The 27,692-nt window shown below is 39.4% G+C and overlaps 1 protein-coding gene across 1 annotated transcript in view; it reads right to left on the bottom strand.

Moving 5' to 3' along the window:
* Window positions 1-10,646: 10,646 nt before the first annotated feature.
* ANO1 (anoctamin 1) overlaps window positions 10,647-27,692 on the bottom strand; it is a 169,517-nt gene continuing 152,471 nt past the window's right edge. Inside the window, exons 22-27 of the mRNA XM_089523489.1 lie at window positions 25,472-25,617; window positions 23,981-24,133; window positions 23,589-23,641; window positions 18,621-18,805; window positions 12,797-12,902; window positions 10,647-11,047 (exon numbers count right to left, since the gene is read on the bottom strand). Coding sequence (XP_089379615.1) covers window positions 10,787-11,047; window positions 12,797-12,902; window positions 18,621-18,805; window positions 23,589-23,641; window positions 23,981-24,133; window positions 25,472-25,617 — 904 coding nt within the window. The 3' untranslated portion in view covers window positions 10,647-10,786. The remainder of the gene's footprint in view (window positions 11,048-12,796; window positions 12,903-18,620; window positions 18,806-23,588; window positions 23,642-23,980; window positions 24,134-25,471; window positions 25,618-27,692) is intronic.

The raw sequence follows: 27,692 nt of genomic DNA, 5'->3' as shown, positions 1-27,692 counted from the left end.
GTATTTCTAAGCCCCTAACCCATCAGAATCCTGTGCACAGATATTAATTCATTCTCTGTGCATGAAACCTATACACTATTTCATTGTGTGCGGATAGTGAGAGACTTCTGTGCCTACACAAGAAAATTTGTTTACATAAGCATTGGCACAAACAGGTAATGTGTATTTACATTAAACTATATGCATTATGTGTGGTTTGTAATGCCCCTTTGCGCATTACTTTATCTGGACTTAGACTAGTGGTATATCATTAAAAAGTAAGCAATAAATAGTTAAACGTATGATCTGAAACTGACTACTGGGAGGAAGTGCATTATGAACAGCTGAAACCTAATACTAGGGATCTGTACTTAAAAAAAGTTTTTATCTAAATAAAGATTACACAGTGGGCCCTTGGTATCTGCAGAGGTTTGGTCCCAGGACCCCCTGTATATACTAAAATCTGTGGATGCTCAAGTCCCATTATATATAATGGCACAGTAAAATAGTGTCCTTTATAAAATGGCAAAATCTAGGTTTGCTTTTTAGAATTTTTAAAAACATATTTTCAAGCCATGAATGGTGGAATCCATGGATGTAGAATCAGTGGATACGGAGGGCTGACTGTAAGTCTGATACAGGAATAACTGGAATAAATTCAACAGCCACTCATAGACTGGCTTTAGAGAATCATGTTTTGATTCTGATCAGGTAATCAGCTACTATTTCTTTTCTATTCATAACAGAAGCATTTCCCCCCAGGTGAGTTTTCAATTAAATGATTCCCACTGCTGCCAATCAAATGACATTGTACAGTTGTTCCATCTTTTTGACATCAATGGATTTTTGGGCCCATTCAGACTACCTTTTAACCCGGAGGAGAAATTGATCCTTCCACGTGAAGTTCATATTGGGCCCGATTCTGTCACAATCCATTTCGAGGCATGCACAAGCAAATGCCCCTTAGAGCGGGGTATCCAGATTCAGGGTAAAATCTGTCTTTTCTGAAAAAAACCTGGGTTCTGTGAAATATGAATTTGCCCCTGATCATGATTGGGCCAAATTCAGGGAGAGATTAAAGTCAAACGGTGGGTAGAGGGCAGAGCATTCCCTCCCCTCATCGGAGGAGGAGGAAAGAGCCTGGATTCCAAAAGGGGAATCTGACAGGAGGCAAAGGGTGAGAGGAGACTAAAAGGGGAAATCAGGGTGGTTGATGGGGGCTGCAAAGGGCTGTCAGAGGGAGGGCGGGGGGGACTAGAGAAAGTGACGGATGAGGATGAAGGAGCCGCGGGAAGAAGGGAGCCATGGAGGGCATTCTATAATGGAGCAGGAGGAGGAGGATGAAGGAGCCAGGGAAGTTCAGAGGGAGGGGAGGGTCAGAAGGAAAGAGGAGGAGGAGGATTACCAAGGGAAATTGGGCTGCGGGGCCAAGCCGGAGGAGGGATGTAGGGAAATCAGGCTGCAGAAGGAGCCTCTTTTATTTTTGACAATCTATGCGCATGATTTTTTGGGTGACATGTCTGTGTGCTTGCTTGTGCTACTTTCATTTCCTCTTGCTCCTGGAATATTATTATTTGTGTTATATGCATATGCTACAGTCAGAATGCCAGAATCCCTTTTATTCCCAATGAATTCCATGGGTCAGTTGGAACTGACAGGTCACTCTCTCTCAGCCTCAGTGGAAGGCAATGGCAAACCTCCTCTGAAGAGAATGTAAGCAGGAGGAAAAGGGTCAGTTCAGTTCAGGTCAGAGACAGGGCATGAACGGAGCTCCCATCAGGCACCTTCCCCCCCTTTTTTATTTTTTAAAATTATTTTTGACAAAAAATGTGCATGTTTTTTGCTTGAGGCAGATATATAGATGGATAGAACGTGGCTGGCTGCTTGTTCCCTTTCCCTTTCATTTGCTCGCTTCCAGCAAAGGGGAAATGTTGCAAAGGGCAAGACTTGGGAATGGAATGCTACAATTCAAATGTTACATTTGTTGCTCTTGTCAATTTGGCCAATTGGCAAAATGATACATGCTTTTGCTACTGTCTCTAAGGGGTAGCCCTGAACTGCTTTTAAAAGCAAAAAACAATGCATGGCAATTGCATCCTTTTCTGGCATTTCCAAGGTGAGGAAATTATTATTATTATTATTATTATTATTATTATTATTATTATTACATGTGTAAGAGGCATTCTGGGGTGGCAAGGAGCTGGGGATACAGGATGCATTAGCTTGCATTTTGGGGTTGAAAATGGGGCCAAGGGCAGATCATAACCTGCACTGATCCAAATGCCCACAACACACACACACATGCATAAGAGGTTTTTAAATCTGACAAAATGTGCGCATTTTGTGCCTGGCTCTTTAAAAAAAAGGAGGGGGGAAGCACACTTCCGATGCCCCAATGAGTGCTGCAAACGTCACCTATGACGATCGCTTGATTGACAGCAGGCACTTTCATGTTAAACCCAGATTTCCCCAAGAGGGCATTCGGATTAAAATGCCCCTGATTTGTAGTGAGCACTTGCTTATGGAGAGATTCGGGAGGGGCCCCCCTGAATCCGCCCAGTTCCTTTCAGGGCAAAACCGCCACTGGGAATGGGGCCTTTCTATTAGCAAAAAAGATGGGAAAATGATGGGAAAGCATAAGAAGAGTACAAGTAGAAGATGACATTAGATGCCTGCAGAAGAGGCAAAAATGTTGGGAGGTGTTGCTTTTGTTGTTGTAGTTTTCGGGTTTTTGAACAATATCCAAATGATATTTCTGTTGATCCAACCATTTCTTAGCAATTTTTGGCACCAGCTGCAACAGTGAGTGTGTTCCTTTTTAACACTGAGATGTATCAGAACAAAAAAGTATCCTCTGTTCTTTTCATTTTTTTTAGAGTTGTAGCACATCAATGGATGAGTCCTTCCTGAATCTTCGTTCATTCGCGAAGCAAAGCCAGAGAGAGAGACAGCACATCAATGGACCAGTGAAATGACATACTTCTACTGTAGCACTATGGTTATGATCCTGCAGTGAGAGACATAGCTATTAGAGTCTCTCATCTAACCCCCCGAACTCATTTTTTTCATAGCTGCAATCTCCCAAATGTGCCAAATTTTTTGTTGGTAGAGAGCAGCAACAGGCACCCACATGGCCCTCCATGGATCCTGTGGAGGTTTTTGAAGCTTATGTCCCTGTTCTGTGTCCAACTGTACAAAATAGATAGATTTGGGGAGGATTTGAGTCACTCGGCCATGGAAACTCACTCGGTGATTCTGGGCAAGTCACATTCTCTGAGCCCAGAAGACAGCTGGAGGAACTTGCCAATACAACCACGATAGGTTTGCCTTAGGTTTGCCATAAGTTGGAAACTACTGGAAGCTATACAACAACAACAAAAGTGAGTTGTGATGGCATAAGTCTGCCTTACGTAACTGCCATTCACCAACAGGATGCCAGCCCATAATTAAAAAAAAACAAAACAGAGAGGATAAGAGCCCTTCAAACCATGGCTGCAATCCAACATCGCCTCTGCATAGCATAAATAACATCATGTGGAAACATACTCCAAGAGCATTATGCAACCTTCCACGCAGAATATCATGATCCCCTGCAAAATCTGATGAATGAAGTAAGTGGATTGTATTACAAATTCCTCATCTAGTTGTACTCTAGAGAGCAAAAGAAAAAAAGAAAAGAAAAAAGAGATCTCTTACAATTCCAAAATGCAGAGCAAAGTAGAATAATTCTGTACACGTACCCAAACTGAACACATAGAGTTAGTTTCAGCTGACCCAAACAACGTTCATTCCATTCCTCTTTAGTTGTTAATTGTTCTTTTTGCTGTGTGCCTCCAAGTCATTTTTTACTTGTGGAAACCCTAAGGTGAGCCTATCATAGGGTTTTCTTGGCAGGTTTCTTCAAAGAGGGTTTGCTGCTGCCATCCTGTGGGGCTAAGAGAATGTGATATGCCCAAGGTCCAATGCTCAAACCACTACACCACACTGGCTCTTCCAATGCTAATAGTGTGGTGGAAGAGCATTTGTCTGAAACAGTGAATTAATATGTACCAGTTATACAAAGAATATTCAACAAATTAAATCAGCTTTATATGCATTTACTTTTTGTTTAAAAAAAGATTCCATGAAAAGGAGCATTATATAATTTTCTAGGTAGCAATACAGCATGATATACAAACTCTTAAAAAATAGTACAAAATGAATCTATAAAACAAGCATAAGCATTTTTATTATTTAATGATCTGAGAAAATAATAAACATTTCTTATTTATAGGCTTGTCAGTATTAGGGCAACATCTTAAGATAATTAATTTCAATTCCCCCCTTTTATGTCAGAGTATATTACTAAATTGGGCCATCCACACATTTCCAGAACTGAAATTTCATCAAGTATGAGATGAACTATCCATTTTCTCTGTGTGTGATATATTCATCTTGTTTTCTAGTCAAAATAGTTGGATTACAATAGCTCAATATACATTTTTTCATAAATGTAAACTATTTGGGGAGAATAACAGTAAGATAAAAATTGTAAAGGATTTGCCTTTTTCTTATACAAACAAGAGGGTGGTACTTTCTCGTTTTTGCTTGCTAGGCCTGTTTCTTTCATCCCAATCCACTGAACATGAACAGGCTGAAAACATACATAGAAAGAAGCTACCTTCTTTAGAGCATACTTCTAAATATGTTGTTTTAAACAGAGGATGGATGTGGTGCTTGGATTAGGTGGCCCTTGAGATACCTTCTAACCCAATGATGTTACTTCTTCTGCATTATATAACACTGAATGCTATTAATAATTGCCACAAATGATCCTCAAAGAATGCATTTTTCTTGCTCTAATACTATCTATCTCCCCTCCCAGCTTTGGTTCACAAGTGCTAGTGGCTTTAATTTTGCCTTCAAGAACTCTGTGTGTTTACATCCTCAAACATCTGTTTGATGCTTTATTATCATTTCTTTCTTTTTTTTAACTTTAAAAATTGGTCCAAGAAAATATCTGAGGGTTGAAGAGTGAATTGGTTTCATAACTGAGGATCATCCAAACAGCATTGTGTAAATCTGACTATTCCTAATGGCCAATTTAGTTTACTCTGAGTCTAAGGCAGGGGAAAATTGTATATACATGTATCCACAATGCAGCAAGTGCATTTGGCTTGCTGACCATTCAAATGCATGTACTCTAAATGTACCATACATGTGTTGAGGCAAATGGTGCTGATTCCCAACTACTACTTCTTAATCCATCCAGTGATGAACACTGTCAAAGCTCATCTGAATGGTGGAGAATTCTTTTCCTGGAAGGATCTCTGGACTGGGAAGGTTTGAGTCTGATCAGTACTAGACTATTTCTGTGGTGAGGTCCACATGACAAATTTCTACACAGAGGGCTTTATAACATAATTCAGAACATTTGTGATTTCAGTCCGGCATGCTGTGCACTTGTAATACATACTGAATAACTGTAGGAAGTGTCCCAAATGTCATTCCAACTGATGGATGGAAATGTCAGCTTATACCCACATACACAATATTGTTAGATGGACGACATCTGCATCTGATAATGTTATCAAATTTCTGAATATTTACATTCAAATCCATGCATTGAGATTGATGAAGGATCCACAGTCAGCTTACATATGCAGAAGCTGTTCCATACTGTAAAAACTTCTTGCCTCTGCCAAAGCAGTTGTTAGATCATATCAAATAAAAATACTTTTATTATCTGATATTAGTAAATGCAGATAAGACTGACTACAATTAGAATAAAATATGTTTAAGTATGATTTTTAATTTTAAAAATGTGTCATTCCTGCCATTCAACATGTAAGAAGCCATTATAAACAAAAATAAGCCCTTTATTAAGAACAATCTTTGGTTAAATTGATATTTTAAACATGTTTGGATACTATTTTGTCAACATAATTTACCTCCACATACAGAGCGTTTTTGGGATAAATCACTACAAATAATAGAATTCATTGCATACTTTATATTGAAACAAATATTACAAAACTATGCAGTGATATTTATTTTAAACCATTTTGAAATAAAAGCTTTTTATTGAAATATAACAGTCTTTGACATTTGGTTTTGTAAGAAACCTTAAGGTAAGTTAGCTTGCAATATATATCCAGACATTGGCTGTTTTAAGTGAAATGAAATTAAATTTCACTCATAATTAAAATTAAAATTCATTCTCAACTCATACAATGTATAAATAATATGATATATGACATGATGTTTGCAGTTTATCATTTGGCAGACCATTGTCTAAAAAGTATCACAAATTAATTTTTGCACTGACTGAAATAACATGCTTTTGTCAAGATCACAGCTGGAAGTTGTAGGTAAGGTGGATTTGATTCATGAAAAAAACATGCACAAATTGGAAAAAAACACCAATCCAAATCTTTTTTACTGTGCATGTGCCAAGACTGGAGTGTTTTCATGTGTGTGTCTACCAGCACGACTGGGGTTTTCTATCTGTACTACAGTATATTTGCAGCATTTAGTAACTCCAGCAAGCCTGACACTAGATATAACTGGCAGGGGCATTCTAGATTTGTAATCCCACTTTTTCTCCTGCCCCCCCTCCCCCTTGGATACTGACATTGGAAGGAATCTTGTCATATGCTTGGCTATAGCCTGTCACTGATGCCGTTTGCTGCCAAATATTAGGCAATAGCAGAGAAAGTATGGGATGGTTGCCTAGTAACTACTAAACTGATCCTCCTGTTCTTTCTGTGTCAAAGAGAATCACCAAGTATTTGTTACAAGCTAGCTACTATCTAGAACTTTTTGAGGGCTAGAGATTTTTTTATATGTTTGCATGAGTACCTGTGAATAAAATACACTCTGTTCTCATTGCAAAAAATATAATACAGTATGACTCCCATATCTGTAGGTCATATGTTCCCAGACTTACTGTGGAAATGTAAAACCATGGATAATAGTGAACCCTATTGAAATGAATGACTTCCAGTGGATTAGACCATAGTTGCACTGGAGGACATAGAGGTTCCTATAGAGAATACCTCCAGTGTGACTCTATGGTCAACTTCTCCTGGAAGCATATAATAGAATCAAACAGCATCATTTGTATACCACTTCATATTGAACTAACAGTGTCTAAGTGGTTTACAACTGTAAGCTAATTGCCCCCAACAATCTGGGTATTCATTTTAGCGACCTCAGAAGGATGCAAGCCTGAGTCAAGCTTGAGTCCTTTTGCTGGTATTGAACTCGAAACCTTATGGTTTTGAGTGAGTGGTTGCAGTACAGGCATTTGGCCACTGCGCCACCAGGGCTCTTTCAATCACATTGAAAGACCTAGAAAATGCTTGGAGAAAACATTTTTTTCACACATAGGTAAATGGAACTGGATACTGGTCCTACGGATATGGCGGGTCATACTGTATGTTTGAAAATCATCAAACACTTAAGAGTGCTACATAAATGCTAAAGATTATAGTAGTTGTTTAAAAGCCTTTCTTGACATTTCCAAATATTTTAAAAAGGCACATTAAATTTTTTAAATACACATGTGTCCTTAAGATTTGAAGAGTGCCATGTATATTTTGTAGCTGGCCACCCATATTTCAGTATAGTAAAATCTGGCCTTGAAAGTTACCTAGGTTTTTGTAGCTAGGATTTTATTTATGTTCACCTGGATACTAGATCTATGCTACTATACCAAGTCATTAGAGCTATGTTACTATACCATGTAAGTTCCTGCAGCTCATTTTCGGATAGAAAGGAAACTGGATTTCCCCCCCATGTTATTCCACTGGGCCACAAACGTTACACAAAAGGAAGGTGTGTGTGTGTGTGTGTGTGTGTGTGTGTATGAGAATGATAATGTTACAAGCCTTCCAGCCAAGATGAGTAACTGGACCACTTGGGAGTAAAGGAAAAAAGGAACATATATTGGGTGGAATGGATAAAACTGATGGGATACGGTTAACCCTGAATATTGAAAAGTCTGTAGAAAGAGCAAGAAAGAGTATATTCAGTATAGCGTTCTCTGTGTCAAAGAGCGAACAGAAACCAACAGAACTACACAGAACTTGAGAGAGAGAGAGAGAGAGAGAGAGAGAGAGAGAGAAGGAAATAAGCCACTTGCTAATCATCTTGTTCATTTTGTAATTCAAAACTGGAGACATACTCCTCCACATTCAACAAACTCCAATCATGAACTTGATCTTTTGGTAAACAGGGAAAGAAAGCAATCTTCAATAGTATCCATATCCCCAGGAATTACTCTGTAACAGAAACTATAATATATTTACATATGGGTATCACTTCCTACCATTTTTGGTGCACTCTCCTTCTTTCAACATGGCTTACTGATTCTTTCCTGAACTGCCATTCATTTTTTACTTCTTCCATAGTTCTTCTCTTTATTTCCACCTGCTGCTTTCTGAGCTGACATAGATTACAAAACTGTATATGCTCAGCACCTTAACTACTCTTTGAAAGCAGGCTTAATGCCAATTTCATGCTTTTTGCTCTACATATTTGAAGAGGAGAAATAAAAACCAAACCAGGAAGAACCAGAAGTTCTTATGGTCTTTCATTGCCATGTTCGGCCACAGCTTCTGAAAATGCTTATCTGGAAGACAACTGTAAACAGCTCTTAATCCTACTAAAAATGTAAAGTATGTGAAGTTCATACAAATGGAATTACAAAAACAGATAATACAGTGAACAAGAAAGAAAGAAAGGGAAAGAAAAATGCAACAATGGGTTCTAGCTGTTTAGTCTAATATTGCTATTGCTCAGATTGTGCATGTGTAAGTGCCTCTGAAAAGGTGAGTGAGCAGACCCCAATTCCTTAGAAAATGATCCCTGCTATAGCTTCCTAGTCCAGCATCCTGATTCCAGCAGTGGCCAAACACATGCACCCAAGCAGCCTACCAAAGTGCTCTCTGACTTAAAAGGAAGCACTACTTGCAGATTGGCTTGAGGTAGAGCAAGGCAGGAAGCCCCATAAAGTTCTCCCTTCCCAGTTGCCTGGGATTCTGAGGACTGCAGTCCAAAATAGTAAAATTCCCTACCTTTGTCAAGTTGGTTTTTCCACTTATTAGAGCTAACTGACACTGCTAGACTTATGTTCTGTAGTTTTGTCTAATTCCATTTTACAACTAACTCAGCTAGTGGCCATCACTGGATCTTCGAGTAATATATGTAATATTTTTATTAGGAATTGTATGAAAGGCACTTTCTTTTGGTCTATTCTGACTGTTGTTGTTGTGTGCCTTCAGGTCATTTCTGGCTTATGGTGACTCTAAGGTCACCCTACCACAGGGTTTTCTTAGTAAGATTTGTTGAGAGGGGGTTTGTCTTTGCTTTTTTCTGGGGCTGAGACAGTGTGATTTGCCTACGATGGGTTTCTATAGCTGAGCAAGGATTTGAACCTAGGTCTCAAGAGTCATAGTTCATCATTCAAACCACTACACCATAATGGCTCTATTCTGAATTTACTGCAGTTCAGTTTCAATGTGTGCCCCTGAATTCTAGTACTACAAGAGAAGGAGCATTTTCTCCTCTATTCACTGTTGTTTGTAACTAAAACAGATCTTATATTGTACCCTAGTAAACAGCAAATGTTCCAATTGCTCAGTCGATTTTATGAAGGAATTGAGTTGTTGCATTATAATTGTTGAGCTAAAGATAGCTGTGAACCATGAGGATATTCTGTTAGTGAAATGTTGAGGGTCCCATGGTATTTGCAAGGATCAAGCATTATCATATATGCAGTTTTTAGGCATACTGAGCAGGGATGACATCTAAACACAATTGCTTAGGGAACACATTTACTCAATGTATTCCTTCAACAGCTAGGTTTCTAGGTTTGTGGTGGGCAGTGCAGTTTGCTAGTAGATCTGTGTGTGTGCTCTTTAATTCAGGGCAGTTTTAAAAAGGCCCCTTAGTGCTTGAGGAAATTGTGCTGTTGCTAATATTCTTTCTTGTCCTATGGACTCCCTCTGGAATGTGTACTAGACACTCTGCATTACTAAACTAGATGCTCTTCCACCAATCCTTTGTTCTTTTAGGTAAGAGAAAATTAAAGATATTAAAATGAACTGCTCTCAGTAGTGCTAGGATGAAGGTAACGATGCTGCTATTCAGACTATTTTGATTAATAGAGTGAGCTGCAATTGAAATGATGAATTCTACCAAGGCAAGAGCCCTGAATGAAAAATTACGGCATTCTTGCCATAGCTTTCACTTAAGAGAAAACACAGTGGGTTCAGCATACAGGCAAAGAAAATACCAAAGACTTCTGCTTGCAAAAATTAAAAACAGCAGATTCAAGCCTAGAGCTTTTCTGCCATAATCTTGCAAGGAAGCACTCGATAGTACACTGTTTATTTTATTTTGCATATTCTTAACCTCCCAAGAATGGAGAGTCCATAATTATTCCAATACTTGTTATCTAAGTGTTACTTTCTGTCCTTTTTGATAAAATAAATAAGCTAAAATAAATTTCTCAAAGAAGATCCTATAGAATCCTACCTGCTTTTCTTAAGAAATAAGAACAGTGATAGTTACAAGCTAATCATGTAATATATATATAATACCTATATATATGTAAAAAAAATCCCTGCATTACATTTTGTGCAAAAAAGAAACAAAATATGGTCCTCCATTTTTTGTAAGAACATTATTTCTCACATAGATATAAGCAAAATGGTTGCATATGCTTAAACATGCACCAGGTTGTTAAAGGATCAAGTCCTATTATTTAAGTAATGGCTTGTTTAGGAATGGAATGCCCCCAGCTTAAGAACATCTTTTTCTTCTACACATTAACATGACATGAATGACAGGAAGATACACTCCCTCTATGGCTCATGGATGGCCTAGGGCTATAGTTATTACAGCTTTCACCTTTCCTTTTATCCTTGTCCCTCCAGGTTTCTAGCAACTGCAACTTCCCCTGTTCTTCCTTCATGAAGACTTCTACCATCAGAACTTTTTCCTTATGTATTTGTTGGCTGATGTCCTTGGGAATGTCTGGGATAATCCAGTCCACAAAGTCACTCATAAACATTACTAAGTTCTGAAAAATAAGAAATGTTGAGAAAATGTTGGCAAAGGCAAAATAAAAGACAACAATAATTAAACACCTTTGAATTCTATATGGAGAGTTAAGCATGGCTATGCATGTGATACATATAATCCATGGAGCTCTTTAAAAATGTAAGCATTAGGCTGGATATTGCATCTTAAATGTATGTTTCTAATAATGCAAAAAGCAAATTTTTATAAACCAAAGTTGTGTGAAACTGATGTGTGATTGATCTCTTTTTGCATAATGTGTGTGTCCATGTGCGTCTTAAGATTGTTTCTGATTTATGGCACCTCTAAGGCTAACCCATCACATAGACAAGATTTGTTCAGAAGGTGTTTGCCTTTGCCTTTCTCTGAGGCTGAGAAAGTTTGACTTGCACAAGGTCACCTAGTGGGTTTCCATGGCTTAGTGGGAATTTGAACCCTGACCTCCAGAGTTGTAGCCCAATGCTCAAACCACTACACCATGCTGGATCTCATAAAGTACATGGCTAAAGATTTAAGGACATAAGCATAGATAATGTGCACAGATACCAGTTTGTACATAGCTGCCCTTTTCTTATAGTTAACTTTTTCTTACAGGAAAATTAATAAGGAAAAGGTATACTGTATTAAGAGCACAAATTACTTTTCATCTGTATTAATGACATGGGAGGCTGTTGTCATTTCAATGTATCTGACACAATACACATGCCTTTTCTGCTTAACAGAGGATGGGTGGGCAAGCTGGACAACACTTTTCTGCCTTTTCTCTCTCTTTACATGCAACTTAGATAGTGCAGAGTCCATTTCCTGCTTCTGAAATTGAAATCCACCCTACTTCACTCAGTGGCGTGATGCTCTCTCAGGCCACTACAGGAAATGTGGCTGTTAGTCACTCATTTGTTTACTCTCTAGAATTATTGTGCTATGATTTTACTTTAACTGTCATAGTTCCAGTCTATGGAATCCTAGGATTTGCAGTTTATAGAACAGGGCTTAGATTCTCAGCCAGAGATCTCTAGTGCTTCACAAAATTACAAACCCCAGGATTTCATAGCAGCTAAAATGGAATGACAGTGCTATAAATGTGTATTGTGAAAAGACCCCTGGGGTGGCTGGCAGAACAACATGACATGCCAGCCACGACAGGAAGTATGGCTAGTGGTCAGCTATGCTTTCTAGCTTCAAGAGAGAATCATGTCGCTGAGTAAAGTGATGCGGATTTCAGTGCTGGAAGCAGCAACATAATGTTGAGCTACCTCTGTACCAACTGCACTCTAACCTCTGTAAGTATACATTTATAGAACTTTAGAATGTTAAAATCCCTTAATGTAGCCCAATAATACTGATAACCTTTTGAGGTAGCTCCATATGCTGGAAGAGTGTATCTTGTTTAAAGACAGAACATGTAATTCCTGCTGCTCCTCTTAGTTACACTACATATAAGCAGTGACACTCATCTCCACCTCACAATACTGGCTACCAATAGTGAAGCATAGAGATATATAGCACATAATGTGCTATGCAACTTTAGATGTTACTAGGAAGATGGAGAAAATATAGAGTGGCAGAAGTACCATTTTATGTTCTGTGGTAACCTATGGAATTCTTCACAGTGTGTTCACTTGATTTGAACAAGAAACGTTATTTTTAAAGCTCCCTCAGGTAGACATTATGCCACTCTAAATATGCCATCCTCTTTGGTTAGTTTCACTGCAATCACCTTGTGTTATTGAAAAGCTTTGGTGTGCTTTACCTGGAACACTATTACAAATGCTAATCTTGCTGCGAGCACAGCCCAGAAATCTTTTGCAATTTCATATTTATTTTCAGACCATGGGGGTTCTCTATAATCTTTGTACCTGAAAAATAAGAGACAACAGAAAATGAATAGGTTTCAGTTGGTGTGAATCATGACTGAATATACATTATAAGATATTAACATTTAATATTAATAGTTCTCTCTGTCTAGCTGTACACATGTAGCAATGGTCTTGCAAACAGCTTGAAATTCTAGCGATATGCATGGTTTTGATGAAGTTTATAAAGTAAACATAAAATCATTTTGCTTTTTATGCAGGCAAAAAGAAAAAGTCTGACAATAGCCAGACAGCTGGCATGATGAATGTACTGTTGTCATGTTGACTATACTGTTTCCTGTGTCCTTGTCATACTCACTTCTGGGTGTATCCTTATATATAAACTGTAAAGGGCATCTATGACTCTCTTTCTGTGCCTGTGGTAAGTATGTTCTTGAACAGAAAGGGCTTACCTATAAAAGTGAGTAATGGGCTGAAGCCTCAAAATACTATCATCTTTAAAATCTATGGACTGATCTGGGCTCCCTTCATAGGAAAAAGAAGAGTCACTGCAAGCTTCTTTCAAAGAGGATTTGGATCTATTTCCAAAACTAAAGGCAGTTTGGACATTTAGATCTTAATTCTATCAGTTACTCCCAACTACAGTAGAGCTACTTAGTCAATTACTGATAGTGTGTCAACAAGTAAGTAAACCTCATTGATTCAATAGGTCTACTCAAGTTGGGACTAACAGGAGACAAGTCTAAAGTTGTGTCCAGACAATGGATTTATAGCAATTTCAAAGAAAACACACTGTTCAACTATTCTGTCATCCCTTCCTTAGCAGATTCTTTTTTCTTTAGGGGGGAAGAGGGAGGGGATGGAAGTAGTAGTAAAAATTTTTACACCTATATGATTATGAGGTTGTTATTTTCTCTTTGTTTCCTATCTCACAATAGCAGATCCAGCTCTGTAACATTGCTAGTGTGAGGTCAAACTACACAACAAATGAATATTGTTCAGGCATATATACTTACCACATTTTTGTGAACACTGAAGCAATGTAGTTTCTTGCCTTGGTTATCATCAACATTGTTTTCCCCAGGTGAAAAGAAACATTTCTGAAGAGGAGATGTTCCTATGTGCATGGAAGCTATCCATAAAAGCAAAATCCCTGGTTTCCCAGTGATCTTGTTCATATGGAGTCTCTCCATGTGAAAGGGAATTTTTCCACTTCAGATGTCTCACTTTCTATGTAAGTAAAGTCACAGCGGAGTGTACTGTGTTACATCCTTCCATGCTCTTGTGTTCAAGAAAGTGTGGTGAGTAAAGCCTAAACAGGGTTCAATCCACATGATAAGAGTAGCAGTAAATAAATAAAGTGGTTGCTCCAGATGTTTGCATGCACAGGTATGTGGATTTAGTATTATTATTATTGTGGGGGTGAAGGACAGAAATGACTACATATGGGAGGAGGAAGTATTTATCTTCAGGAAACTCATACAAATACATGAACAGCATGGGATAAAAATGAGAATCACAGAATCATAGAATCAGAAAAATGAGAGATGGATGAAATGCGGTGTTCTGCTATGGAATTTTGGGAATTATATCAATTCTCCGATCTGGTAATGATATAGTCCCCTATTGTTTTCTATTCATAACATAAACGTTTTACTCCCAGCATGCTTCTGGACAGACAGTTCCTAGTATTGACAATCAAAGGACATGAAACAACTATTCTGTCAGGGTTTTTTTCTTCCTGTTTTTGGTAGAAAGAAAAATAGGTAGAATTGGTAGCAAAATGCTTGAGGTCTTCTCAAGGGTAGGGTATGCTGTCTGTGCCTCCATGCATTTTGTTGAATGAGGCAGGATAAAGGTATGTTTAAGAGCCATCTGGACAGAACCCTAGTGGCTGTATGCCTTACCATCCTAAAGGTATACGCCTCTCTGAACAACTCCTTTTTGGATGGAAAAATTCTGAGTTCTCATTTCATTTTTTCAATAATTCATTAAGAAACATAACTGGTATCCTGTTAGTGGTTAAGTCTGATGGTTGTGAAGATTGGAATTCTCTACTCATCTCATACAGTGGCTGTATGTATGCTGTTGCATCCTCATAGTCATTTTTTGTTCTACAGATGGCTAAAAGAGGAACACATAAGGCAGGCCAATATAAGGCCTACCTCAAGTCTTATGAGAAGAGAACTTTCACAAGATTTCTGGGTTCCCACAATATCTCAAATCTCACAAGAGCATGGAAATCTCACAAAGGATCCTCCTCTCATGAAATGTGAGGTGGATTTTATACAGGCCAGCCTAATGTGTCTTAAATTGGCTATACTGGGGTCAGAAAAACTTGGCAACCCTATTCTATTTGCTGCAGCCTTGGGATCCTTTCATATTACATCTCCCTGCTGCAGGAACCTGCCCATATATTTATCTGATTCAGAAAGAGGTACAGTCGCCCCTCCTAACTCATGGATCTGAGATCCGTGACTTTTAATATCCACAGAGAGGCGACCTCTGCTATTTTCAATGGTGTGTGTGCCTGGGCTGTGCGCATGGGGGTGTGCCCCATTCAAGCTTATGGGGCTTGAATATGCGCCATCCTTCATTTTCATGGGAGAGGGGTCCGGAACGGATCCACCACAAAAACAGAGGGCCAACTGTATTTAGAATTCCTGGTTAGAGAGTTCTAGTGCCTCAAAACCATGGAAGTCTGCAGGATGCAGCTATGGCAGTTAAAGCAGAATCACAGTGCTTAGTTTAGTAGTGTGAAAGGCCCTAGCCATCCAACAAAGCATAAGGTTTGTTATCATCTATATCCATGGTTCCCAAATATTGGTCCACTAGGTGTTTTGGACTTCAACTCCCAGAAGCCCCAGCTAACTTGCCAAAAGTCAGGAATTCTGGTAGCTGAAATCCAAAACATCTGGAGGACCAAAGTTTGGGAACCACTGATCTTTATGAACTTGTTGACTGATTAAAACCTTCCTAATTTTTGTCTTCACCAACCAATGGGAAATAAGAGTAATCTCACCCAGAGTCCCCCTTTTTACCTGCACACTGCCTTCTGCCCAATATTCTCTTTCAAGCACACAAGAAGAGGAGGAGGTTCTGGCAGTGGCTGCCTCCCTATTTCTCCAGGGTCCCTTGCACATTACACAACTACAATGGGCCCTCAGTATCTGCAGACTTCCTTCTACTTGGGGAGGATGCTGATATTCTTTTTTTGCCTCATTTAGGAGGACTAAAAAGAATATGTAATAAAGTAAACCCTATTTTGTAATAGGATAAAGTGGCTTACACTAAGTATATATTTGTCTAGGGAAATAGTTGCTTGGAGATCAAGAGTAGAGAAGTCATTCTCTTCAATGATTGGATGAGAAGATATAAAGTATACTGGGAACCCAATGTACTGTGCAAGTGCTTTCATTCATTCTTGTGCATTGAAGGATAGGTTATAGTGAAACACACCTTAGTCTACCTTCTCCTAAAAATGGTTGAGTCCAGAGACAGAGGAAAGAAGAGGCAGAAGAAATACTTTTGTGAAAAGACAGAAGGGTACCATCTTTGGTTTAGAGCAGGGTGGGCTACTAGATGGGGACTGGAGGCCAATTCCCCCAAGCCCCCACCACAGGTTAACCCCCTCCCAGCAAGCCTAAATACCTTTGTTTTCCAGTGCAGACCTTCTCAAAATGGTGATAGAAAATAAAGACAATATTCATCCTGTTGCCATTTTGAGATTGAACGCAGAAGAAAAAGGATGTATTTTCTCTGCAGACCTTCTAAAAATGGTAACAGGAAGTAAAGGTTCCTCTTTTTGTCACCAGAAAAAATTGAGATTTTTTTGGAGGCAGTAGGCAGTTTGGACTGCTTATGAGGCTGGGTATTTTCAAATGTTTTTATGTGCTTCGGGAGATTTCTAAGTGATATTAGGGCAAAAATTACATGAAAATCATGCCTAAAATTTTTGGGGCTGGGAGTTATGGGGGGACTGGTGGGGGGCTTCAGTGGCCACCAAAATGGTGTGTAAAAGCCACATATGGCCTTGGAGCTTCACTTTGCCCACTCTGATCTAAAGAGTGCCTTTAACAGAACAGCTTGTTTATAGGATGAGACTGCATTTCAGCTTGGCCTGAAGATGAAGGAACTAGAATGTTCCTTCATATTCAGTATCTTATAAGTCTAGTCTTGTAAAGGGAATTGAGGAAGGCTATGCAATTTGTTTATTAGTTTATTCTAGCATATGTGAATTGTTATATTTATAGCTGGGCATATTCTAAAAGAACAGATCTAATCTCAGATTTAAATCTCAATTCCTGCCTTTTCAACAACAAGCAAACAGAAATCTAAAGTTTATGGACCATTAGAGTGTAGAAGTTGACTTATTTAGTACAATGGGCCCTTAGTATCTGCTGGAGTTTGCCTCAAGGAACCATCATGGATACCAAAATCTGTGGATACTTAAGTCACATTATATATTATGGCTTAGCAACATGGTGCCCCTTATACAAAATAGCAAAATCAAGTTTTGCTTTTTACAGTTTGGGAGGGGGAAAATATTTGCAAGTTGTGGATGGTTGAATCTATGGATACAGAGGGCTGTCTATAGTCTTTTGAAGGATCAGTTGTCATTTGAAGCATTGCCACTGGCCACCAAGGCAACATGTATTTTGGGCATTCCTGAATCACATGTGTTAAAGACTGGTTAGTTAAGGGATCCCACTGTTACTGGCTTATATTGCATGTCTGAAAAGCTTGGGAAAGAATTTCAGTAAAGATGAAGGAGAGTAAGCAGCAGCAACAGCTTTTCATGCCAAAGGTGCTATAGAAATTGTTTAGGGGATTTGTGCAGGTAATCATTGTTCATGGAATGTGTCCCATAACGTGTTGGATTTATCAGTGTGAGTGCTAACACTGGATGAGTGAAGCAAGATGGTTTAGGGCTGCGTTAGTATTCTTTCTGGTTTTTGAGTGTAAGAACCAAGTGAGTTGGTATTGTGATCCTGTTTGGAAGCCTTAGGCAATGTCTTAATGAGCTGAGCTTTTATGGAAGCTAGTGAACCCTAGAAGCATGTTAAGGAAAGGAATAGTTGTCTAAGAGTTTAAGTCAGAGAGGGGAAAAGTGTAGCCAGCCGTAAGGGCACCAGTCTACCCCACCATGCCTCACTCCTCTGTTTTCCAGAATTTAACTTAAAAAGCCCCCATCCCACTTCTCCACAGGTTGTGGAAGGCAATTTTGCCTGGCTTTCAGTCTGCCTCCCACCCCAAGCTATTTTACAAAAAGTGACTAAAGCATGTTTGGGAAGCAGAGGATGAGAATTAGGAGGGATCAGGGCCTCCAAATCTTGCCCTCTCCCTTGAGCCATTCTTGTGCCCACCCTGGGGGTCCCACCCCACAGTTTTTGAGAACCACTGGTATAGACTTTTTCCAGTAATTTTTTAAAATTAAAAAATATTGAATGGGCAAAGGTCCTTGCCTTCCAGATCCAGCAAGCTGTATGTGTGGCCCCAGACCTTGTCTATTTAAAGCAGAAGTTAAAACGAAGATGGCTAAGTCCTTGGTATGGCTCAGAGCAGCAAAATTGGGAAATAATTTATGCATAATTGATGCAGAATGGGAGAAGGGAGAAAGCAACAGCAAGAAGTCTACACTGAAGTACACATCACTGAAAACCACTGCATGGAAACTAAATATGAAACTTTGTGAGATGCATCAATATCCCTGGGAATAGCCTAAGGAAAAAACTGTTCCAAGGAAATAATATTATGTACCTGCATATTTGGACTGGGTAGCCAAGCTCCATAGGATAATTTGGAGCTGTTCCTTCTTGAAAATCGCTGACATTAAAATAGGATAGCGTATGGTTCACGAAGCCATGCATGGTGCCACTCTCACTGTACATATACAGGTACACGAGGCGTGGAATGAAGTCAGATGTGAATGAGATCACAAATGCCTAAGCCATAAGAGTAAAGAATGAGCACAGTATTCAGGCAATGCTGGACTGTTTACATAAGCAGATTCAGCCACCTCCTTCCCAGTAGCTCTTATAGATCAATCTTTTGAGTCATGTCATTTAGGGACCTAGTTTTAATGGGGTGGTGGCGGGGTCAAGACTGGCAGGTAATTTTAACCCTCCCTATAAAAAATAAACATCCTGGTACATCCCCTCCAATTTCCCTTAGAGGTTTGGTTTGGTATTTGGTCTTTTATGAGTACTCAACTACACTGTTAATCTTTTTTGTGTGTCTGTTAGTTTTTAGTACAAATTTGATTACCGAACTTTGCTTAGTTTTAATCACTGTGTAGGTGTGCTCAAGCTATATTTCCCTAGGACTCCCTTGCCCTGTTTTGGAGTCATTATATGATTAGATCTGCAGGCCATTTTTTTTCTTGTATTATAAAATGTTATAGTCAAACTACAGAACTGCAGCAAATAATTAAGAATGAGACACTGAGGCTGAGTGAGGAAAGGACATCACATGGGCAAATAAACAGAGGTCCTCCAGGAAATATTGGGATTAATTCTCTAATTGCAATATGCTATCAGTTGAAGTGCATTATATGAAATCTTGCTGTCCCCTGTTTTGGGTCCACATATTTTGTTTTGTTTTTACCGCCCATGAAATAACTCCCCCTTGCCTTTGCTAACATGCACACAGTGAACCATCCTACATGTATCGGCTTGAACCTGCTGATGCAAATGGTCCAGTTAGAAAATTTTGTCAAGAACACCACAGTTTGTTCTAATTTTGTTTCAAATGTAACACATGCTTGATCATAACACAAAAGAGATGACAAATTATCACAGAGGTTCACATGTAAAAAAAACAAAACACTTCAGTAGAAGACACAAATGCTGAAAATGTTGTCCCTTTCTTCTTTTTTTCTGTTTCCTTTTGTATTACAATAAATCTGAAGATTTACTGGTGTGGACAGGATAGGTACCACTAGAGTGAAGGGGTATTTGGGTAACTTACAATAACTTTCTTTTCCCACAGGAATAGAGTAGTGGTGGATTTTTGTGGGCCATGTTGTTTCCCTTGGTAATTGTATGAATTATGAATTTGTCAGCACTATAGTGCTAAACTTTGGAGGTGTAGCAGCAGCACAAAGGCTCAATTTCCCTTTAAAAACAACATGTATGAGGAGCAGACAAGTTGCTTTACAGTGGAAAGGGAGCATTCAAACTGATTAAAAAGACTAGAAAGTTCCAAGTTTTGTTCCTGTTCTTTCTGATTTTAATTTCGAGATCCATAAACACTTTGTTTATCTCAGCATATTTTCTGTCAGATCCTGCTATAATCAGAGACTTTTTGTACCAGCTACCCAGGTCAAATTATTTTAACAGACTATAAAATCAGAAAGAACATGAATAAAATCTGAGACTTTTCAGCCATTCTGGATATACCCTAGATTTTAAGGGAACTTGCAGTTTCTTTGCTATTGGTAATGTGATAGCAAACTGGCGGCTGCAACATGTGGAGTTATGATATCAGCAGACGGTGGACTAATTCCACTCACCTATCTTTATTCCAACTTTCCACAGACTTTCCTATCATTTGGGATGTTTTGCCAACATGACTGAAAGGACAGTCTACATTTGAGGGAAAAAGAGAAGAATGCAACAGACTTGGGTAAGGATGCAATTGAGACAGGGGGCAGAGACAATGATCCTTGAAGAATCATAGGCCCTTATCACACGTGGTGGGGGTTTGCAGCTCAGATCCACAGTCACTCCTGTTCTAGCAATTCGAAAAGTGATTTTTTTCACACCAGATCCAGAGTCACTCCTGTCTAGCAATGTGAATTCATGTTAAAACGTGATATTTTACCACACCTGGTTGCCTTTCCATTGCCCTTCCAAATTGAGGGGGAAGCGGAGTCAGTTTGATTCCAAGCAAGTCACGTGATGCGGTTTCAACCAAAGTGGGGTGAATGCACATTGTATTGCCACACCGGAGCATACTTTGAGGGGTCAACGATTCGAATCGGCACCCTTGTGCATGCTCAATGGGTTTCTGGATGCTGTCATCTTTCCCTGTCCCCTCCTTAGCTGTCATCCTTCAATGGGATGAAGGAGCAGACAGAGGATGATGGGATAGGTGGCAGGTTGGCAGAGGGGGCGAGATGGGGATGCAGGAGCAGCAGGGGATGATGGGATGGGTGGCAGAGGGGGTGAGACGGGGATTCAGGAGCAGCAGGGGATGATGGGATGGGTGGCAGAGGGGGTGAGACGGGGATTCAGGAGCAGCAGGGGATGATGGGATGATGGGTGGCAGAGGGGGTGAGCTGGGGATGCAGGAGCAGCAGGGGATGATGGTATAGGTAGCAGAAGGGGTGAGATGGGGATGCAGGAGCAGCAAAGGATGATGGGATGGGTGGCAGGTTGGCAGAGGGGATGCAGGAGCAGCAGGGGATGATGGGATAGGTGGCAGGTTGGCAGAGGGGGCAAGATGGGGATGCAGGAGGAGGAGGGTGATGAAGGAGCAGGATGCAGGGGGCCAAGGAGGGCGACATCAGAGTGGTATTCCACACCAGACCAATTCGAAGTGAAATCGAAGTGAGCTTGAAAATGAATTCTGTGAATTCCCCTTTTTTCTGATATCACCAAAATGAGGGTCACTTTGGAATCACTGCGGAAGCCCCACAGAAGGAGCTCCCATAGAAAGGAATCACGTCTGAAAACACATTCATGTTATGATGTGAACCTAAATCGTTGGACCTGCACTCACGTTGGAACCGAGCTGCAAGAGCTCTAAAAATCTCCATGTGATAAACTCCATAGAGAGGGAAGAAGCAGGAGCCAGAGGCAGGGAGTGAGGGAATACTAACTAGAGGGAAATGTTGAGGCTGGGAACTTGCTGCAGCCCATCTTTATGGATACCTCCCCAAATATATTGGCTGGAGTTTTGTTGGGGCACTACACTAGCATAAAAATAGTTGTGCTTATGCTTTCTCAGAAGCTTTGTAAATATAGTCCCCAGTACAGTTAATTGTTATACAAACACACATAGAGCTGTCTCTCATATAGATGTCACACAGTGTTATGATTTGGTGGACAGGGAGTTCATTGACTGTGGAATGGGTCAGCACAAGGCCATGGTGTCAGTGGCACAATCAGATGTGCAAATTTGACATCCAGCATAGCATACACTGGTATATATTTATGCCATGGTAACAGCATACAGGAGATTGACCATTCCCACTATTTGGTGGACATTTCGCCAGAAAAAATAATGAAATTAGTACTTCATGATCTCTGAGATTTTTATGGTGCTGTGAAATGATAGGAAGTGAATCATCTCACTGCCCCAAAGGCCAATAAATGGGTCCTAGAGCAAATCAAGCCTGAACTTTCACTAGAAACCAAAATGATTAAACTTCAGTTTTCATACTGTGAACATATCATGAGACAACATGACTTACAAGAAAAGATTATAATGAAATAGATAATGAAGTAAAGTAGAAGGCAGTGGGAAAAGGGGAAGTCTCAGTTTGCTGAGTAGAACTTTAGATGACCAGGGATCTTGGATGGTTCCCATTCTTAGGGCCACCATAAGTCAAAACCAACTTGACCATAAATGATAACAACAAATTCTGTTTTTTTTAAAAAAATTGCAATGCTTCTGTGCTTTAAAAAAAAATAATACTCAGAACATCATGGTGTTTTCCTCTCTTCCAGCAACAACAATTCCCATCTGACTATTGTGAGCCCTAGCAGGCTCTCTGAAAGTACTTTCAAGTGTTGTACATAACTGAAAACCAACCAATGCTCTATCTGCACTGCAGAAATAATCCAGTTTGATACCACTTTAACTGCCATAGCTCAATGCTATGGAATTCTGGGAGCTGTAGTTTTATGAGGCATTAGCCTTCTCTGTCAGAGAGTTCTGGTGCCACAATAAACTACAATTTCCAGAATTCCATAGCACTGAGCCATAGCAGTTGAAGTGGTGTCAAAATGGATTCCGCAGTGTGGATACAGCCCAAGTCTCTAAATAAACTACCACTGCTTTGCACAAAAACATCCATTTTAACAAGGCTGTTAAATTCATGAAGATAAACAGGCCATACAACTTTTTATAAATATTATATGCCTTCAGATTTTAACTAGTTTTGCTGTGTAATGTTATGATAAGCAAGGCATGCAAAATTGGGGGGGGGGGGGGAGGGAGAACCCTTAGTCAGTTGTGTTATACATGGAATGAATATCATGTTTGTGACATGCCACAGTACTGTATTTAGAAAAGCAGAGACAAGCAGTGTTCTGTCTTCAAATTTGTTGCACTCAGGTGGTGGCTGATAGAGAACATTATAAAGAATGAGACTCATCTGATGAGGGATAGGGGCTGTAAGAATATTTGACATATTATGTAACACTGTGGGAATACTAGTGGTGTACTGCAGAAATAATTTCGTTTGATACCACTTTAACTACCATGGGGCCTGGTATGGGATTCTGGGCATGGTAATTTGTTATGGTGCCAGAGCTCCACTCTGGTGCAGTAACAAACTACCATTCCCAGAATTCCATAGCATGGAGCCATGTCAAACTGGATTATTTTTTGTAAGGAGGATGCAGCCCTAGTTAACTGAGAATATGAAGAAGGGATTCCTGTCCCTATACCCAGTACTCCACACATTGTACCACACTTCTTTGCTGTAACTTTTCAGGTTTATTGAACAGAACAGGCATGCTGTTGTACATAATTAAGATCTGAAAACAACTCACTTACATTTATGATCACAGCAAGCTTTCCTACAGCTCTGAGGATGTTATACCATATTCCTGGAAAAAAACAGGTAAGATGTTTAAACTTTTATATGTTATCACAAATATGGATAACTATAAAGAGCATCATACAAACATTATTATCTTGCTTTGACAAAGGTGACAAATGATGCTGGTTCTAACTCTTAAAAATTTAACAACCCTGATCTTGGATACCTTAAAACGACCTTCTTCCACATGAAGATTGTACTGGTCCCTGTAGGAACCTGGAGTTTACACACACACACACACACACACACACACACCTTTTAGCACCATACCTCAAATTTGAAAGAAGCCTGAAAAATCAGTTTGCCCCGAAATGACCCACTATGACTCTATTAATGAACGACTTACCTATATCTTTTGCTCTAACTGCCACTGGCCTCCGAAGCTCAGTAACAAACTTTTTTGCATCCAGACGTATTTCAATGATGTTGTTTAGTAGTGCAAACAATGGAGCCAGTGGGAATGATGCAACAAACAGTGTTACAAACCCAAACTGGATGACTGAAAATATAAAAATAAATTAGTCTAATTTGTTCTAACTGGAATGCATTTTGGAAACCGATCCCTAACAAAGAGCCATAAATAAGTACTGAAACTGTAAAATTAAGTGCATATTTCTGTACATAAATGCTTGAGTCAATATGCTATCTATATCTGTTAGCTTAGCACAGTAATTCATGTAACAGAAACAAATTTTCAGGGAAGGGTTTAAAAATATTTTGTTTCAATACAAAATGAATAGATTCATATATTATAAGAATATGCACAAAGATGTTTTGCAATGTTTTGTTTTTTAATTACAATAATCTGTACTTAGAAATGGTAGACACTCTAGTTTGATAACTACAGCTAGGAAAAGGAAAGAGTTAAAACTTTGACTGAAATCACCTCCCAAAACAGATGCCCAAGTTGTATTCTGTGTTTACTTGGATCAATTGCTTCTGTCAAGGTCCAAACGTCACACTGACACCATGGAAATAATGTTTGCACAATAGAAAGATTAAATCTCCCCAATTATGAAAATGGCTAACTTTTCATAAGCATCTAGCTGTCTACTACAGGACACAAAGTGGTGTACTAAATGAATGATACTCAGTGGCAGTCTATGCACCAGTGTCAGTTTGTGAGCTAGCTGCTGCTTTCAGTGATGGGTTTGCAGAAAAGTGATAAATATAGTCAATGGGCACAAATATGGTACTGTACTGCTCCTTGGCATGTTTTTTGGGGGGGAGGAAGCTTGGAAGCACTGCTTCGGATAATCCCTTAATCAGCTGAGTCACCACTTCTAGCAGTTCATAGCACATCTGTTCTCTTGAACATGTTTCTATAATATAAAATGTTTTATATAAATTATAAAATGAGTTAGTTTTTTGTTTATTTGTTTATTACAGTATTGTAAACCTGTTTACAATATTGCTGAACTGTCAGTTGATGATGATGATGATAAAAAAAATCTAAAACTTGATTAGCAAATTATTAAACTTTTAAAGTAAGTTAACATTAGCTAATTTACATCATTCTACATATTATTGAGTCTTAATAAATTTATACTTTGCAGATGTCAAATGACATGCAGATGTCATCTGACATCTGAGATTTTACAGCACATTGAAAAAAGAAATGCTTTCTTTCACTATCAGAAGGAAAAATATTTTCTTTCTTGTTTCCTCTTATCTTATCATGTCCAAAATAGTTTACAAATAAACACAAATGGCCTTGACTCTCAGCCCATTGGATAAAGTTTGTTTCCACCAATTAAAACTGGCTCTCAGGGATTAATCAGTGAGTAAACCATTTAAAGTTTGGGATCCTATGTTTAGAACTTGAAATATCACTCACTCATTTCCATGTATTCTGGAGTAAGGCCAGCAAAAGGCTCCAGATTGTAGTCTACTTCATAGCGCTGTTTTTTCTTCATATGCTCCTCGTGGTCTACAGGACGTCGTCGTTTCAGTTTCAAGTATCTAATTAATTTTTTCATTTTACTGAGACAGACAGAAAAAGTATTTTAAATGTCTTGTGATTAAAAACATCCAGTTTTTCATATTTTACGTGTATTTTTAAGTATGGTTACCAGGTCATTAGACTTCCATTCCATGAGATTTCAGGGTTCAAGCCCATATGTTGTCATGGGACAGAAACTTGTGAAGGTTCATACAGTGACATCCTGTCATGTCACAGAGGTGGGACAAACAGAACTACTTTTGGGGGCCCATTTGCACTACAAAATCATAGTGTTATTATTCCAATTCAACTGCCATGGCTATTCCTATGGAATCCTGGAGTTTATCCAGGTGATGTATTAGAGGAGCTTTCTGGCTGAGATGTTTAAATGCTCCTCCCTAAACTGCAAATCCCAGGATCCCACAAGACAGAACCATGCCAGTTGAAGTGGAATATTAGTGCTGTAATTACACAGTGTGAATAGCCTCCAGGTCAACTGAATGTGACAACAGGTACGAGAGTAATATGGGCAAATTTGGCCCAGAATTTGGGTAAAATGTGGCTACCAAGGTAATATGGCAACCCACAGCAAAGGAAGGGTGTTTTATTTTGGGGCAGCAAAATGCCTTTAGCAGTTTTGGTGTTTTCACAATTCACATTAGGATTTTTGTTTTGTATGGCCTTTCCTATATTAAACATAATGTGCAGAGAAGCAGGTTCCCAAGCCCCATGATTTTGCTTAGATTGGCAGAAGGCTCACTCTTAGCCTTCAGTGAATTCACCCTAGGCCTTGTGCTAACTGGACTTGTACAACAAAAAAGTTCAGTGCCAGCACTCCACCTTTTGGTTTGCCAATTGGAACATACGTATGCATGAACCCATCATCCCTGGCTTCAGTCCATTCCACTTGCACTTGGCTTTCTGGTGTACTGATATTGTACAGGGACAATACGCAGTGAAGATACTTTATTGCTAAGCCACAAAATCCTAGTTCTAGGGGAAGATGAGTGGAGATGGGGCCCTGGCTTTAAAGCCAACTAATACACAAAAACCAGACATTATCTTCCAGAAGCCTTGCTTGCTTTAAGATTTATTGCTCTGCCTAGAGACTTGAAAAACAATAATTCCTTGAGATTTCACCTCTAAGATCAAGCAAATCTAATTGTAAGTGATAATACAGGTAAAGAAAACCATCTATGGATATATAAAAGCATTTACTAATTAAGGTATGAATCCAGTTGCTACTCCCAGCTACAGTAGACACGTTGACTCAATGGAATTTACATAAGAGTTGACTTACAATAAAATAGTTGATGGGGGGTGGTGGAGAGAATCCATTTTGGACTAGCAACTGGATTTAGGTCTATGAAATATATCATATTAGACTTCCTTATATGTGCACAAAACACATGGCACCTCTGTTATCTCTTTGAACCCAGAGTTATAAAAAGGAATTCTTCTAAAATTTGAGTTTCAGGACTGGCTTGTTTAAGAAAGATGCTAGAAGAGAACACCTCAGCTTCTTGCACAAATCTAAATTGCTCAGATGCAGGAGCTTTCTGGAAACCTAAATGGAGTGGAATCAATACACTTTCTTGTACTATTCCCTAAATATGGCAAAGACAGGTTTTATTACTTACCTATTTTCTAAACCTAGGCCTAGGATGGGAACCTCTATCCCTCCAAATGCTGGAGTCCCACTTGCATAAGTGCCAGCAAGCATCAGCAGTTATAAGGCAGCAACATCTGTATTCCCTAAACTTAAACTAGGCCTTCATTTCCCCATCTCCCTATACTTATTTCAGGTTTTTTCCCCTCTAATGTTTACCTACAAGGTTGAATGAATATGTACTTATTGTAAACTCAGAATGATGATTTGATTTTTAAAAATTGTACATCACTTTTGGAACTGAGGCGGGTTACAGACCGCCCATTTGGGGCGGTCTGTACCCGCCCCTTTCCCCGGTGTATCGGGGCCTCAGTTGCCAGAACCGTAGCCGCTGAGGCCCCGATCCGCCGCTTTTCAGGCTGTGGGGAAGCAGCAAAACGCCGCTTCTCCGCAGCCTGAAAAGGGGTGTCCTTGGGGCTTCAAGCCCCAAGGAGACCCCGCGGCGGC

The sequence above is a fragment of the Sceloporus occidentalis genome, unplaced genomic scaffold (genome assembly GCF_023333645.1).
Source record: "Sceloporus occidentalis isolate IW3139 unplaced genomic scaffold, rSceOcc1.0.p SCAF_4, whole genome shotgun sequence".
Taxonomy (NCBI): domain Eukaryota; kingdom Metazoa; phylum Chordata; class Lepidosauria; order Squamata; family Phrynosomatidae; genus Sceloporus; species Sceloporus occidentalis.
Note: the sequence above shows the minus strand (reverse complement) of the source record. Positions and strands in the feature narration are given on the sequence as shown.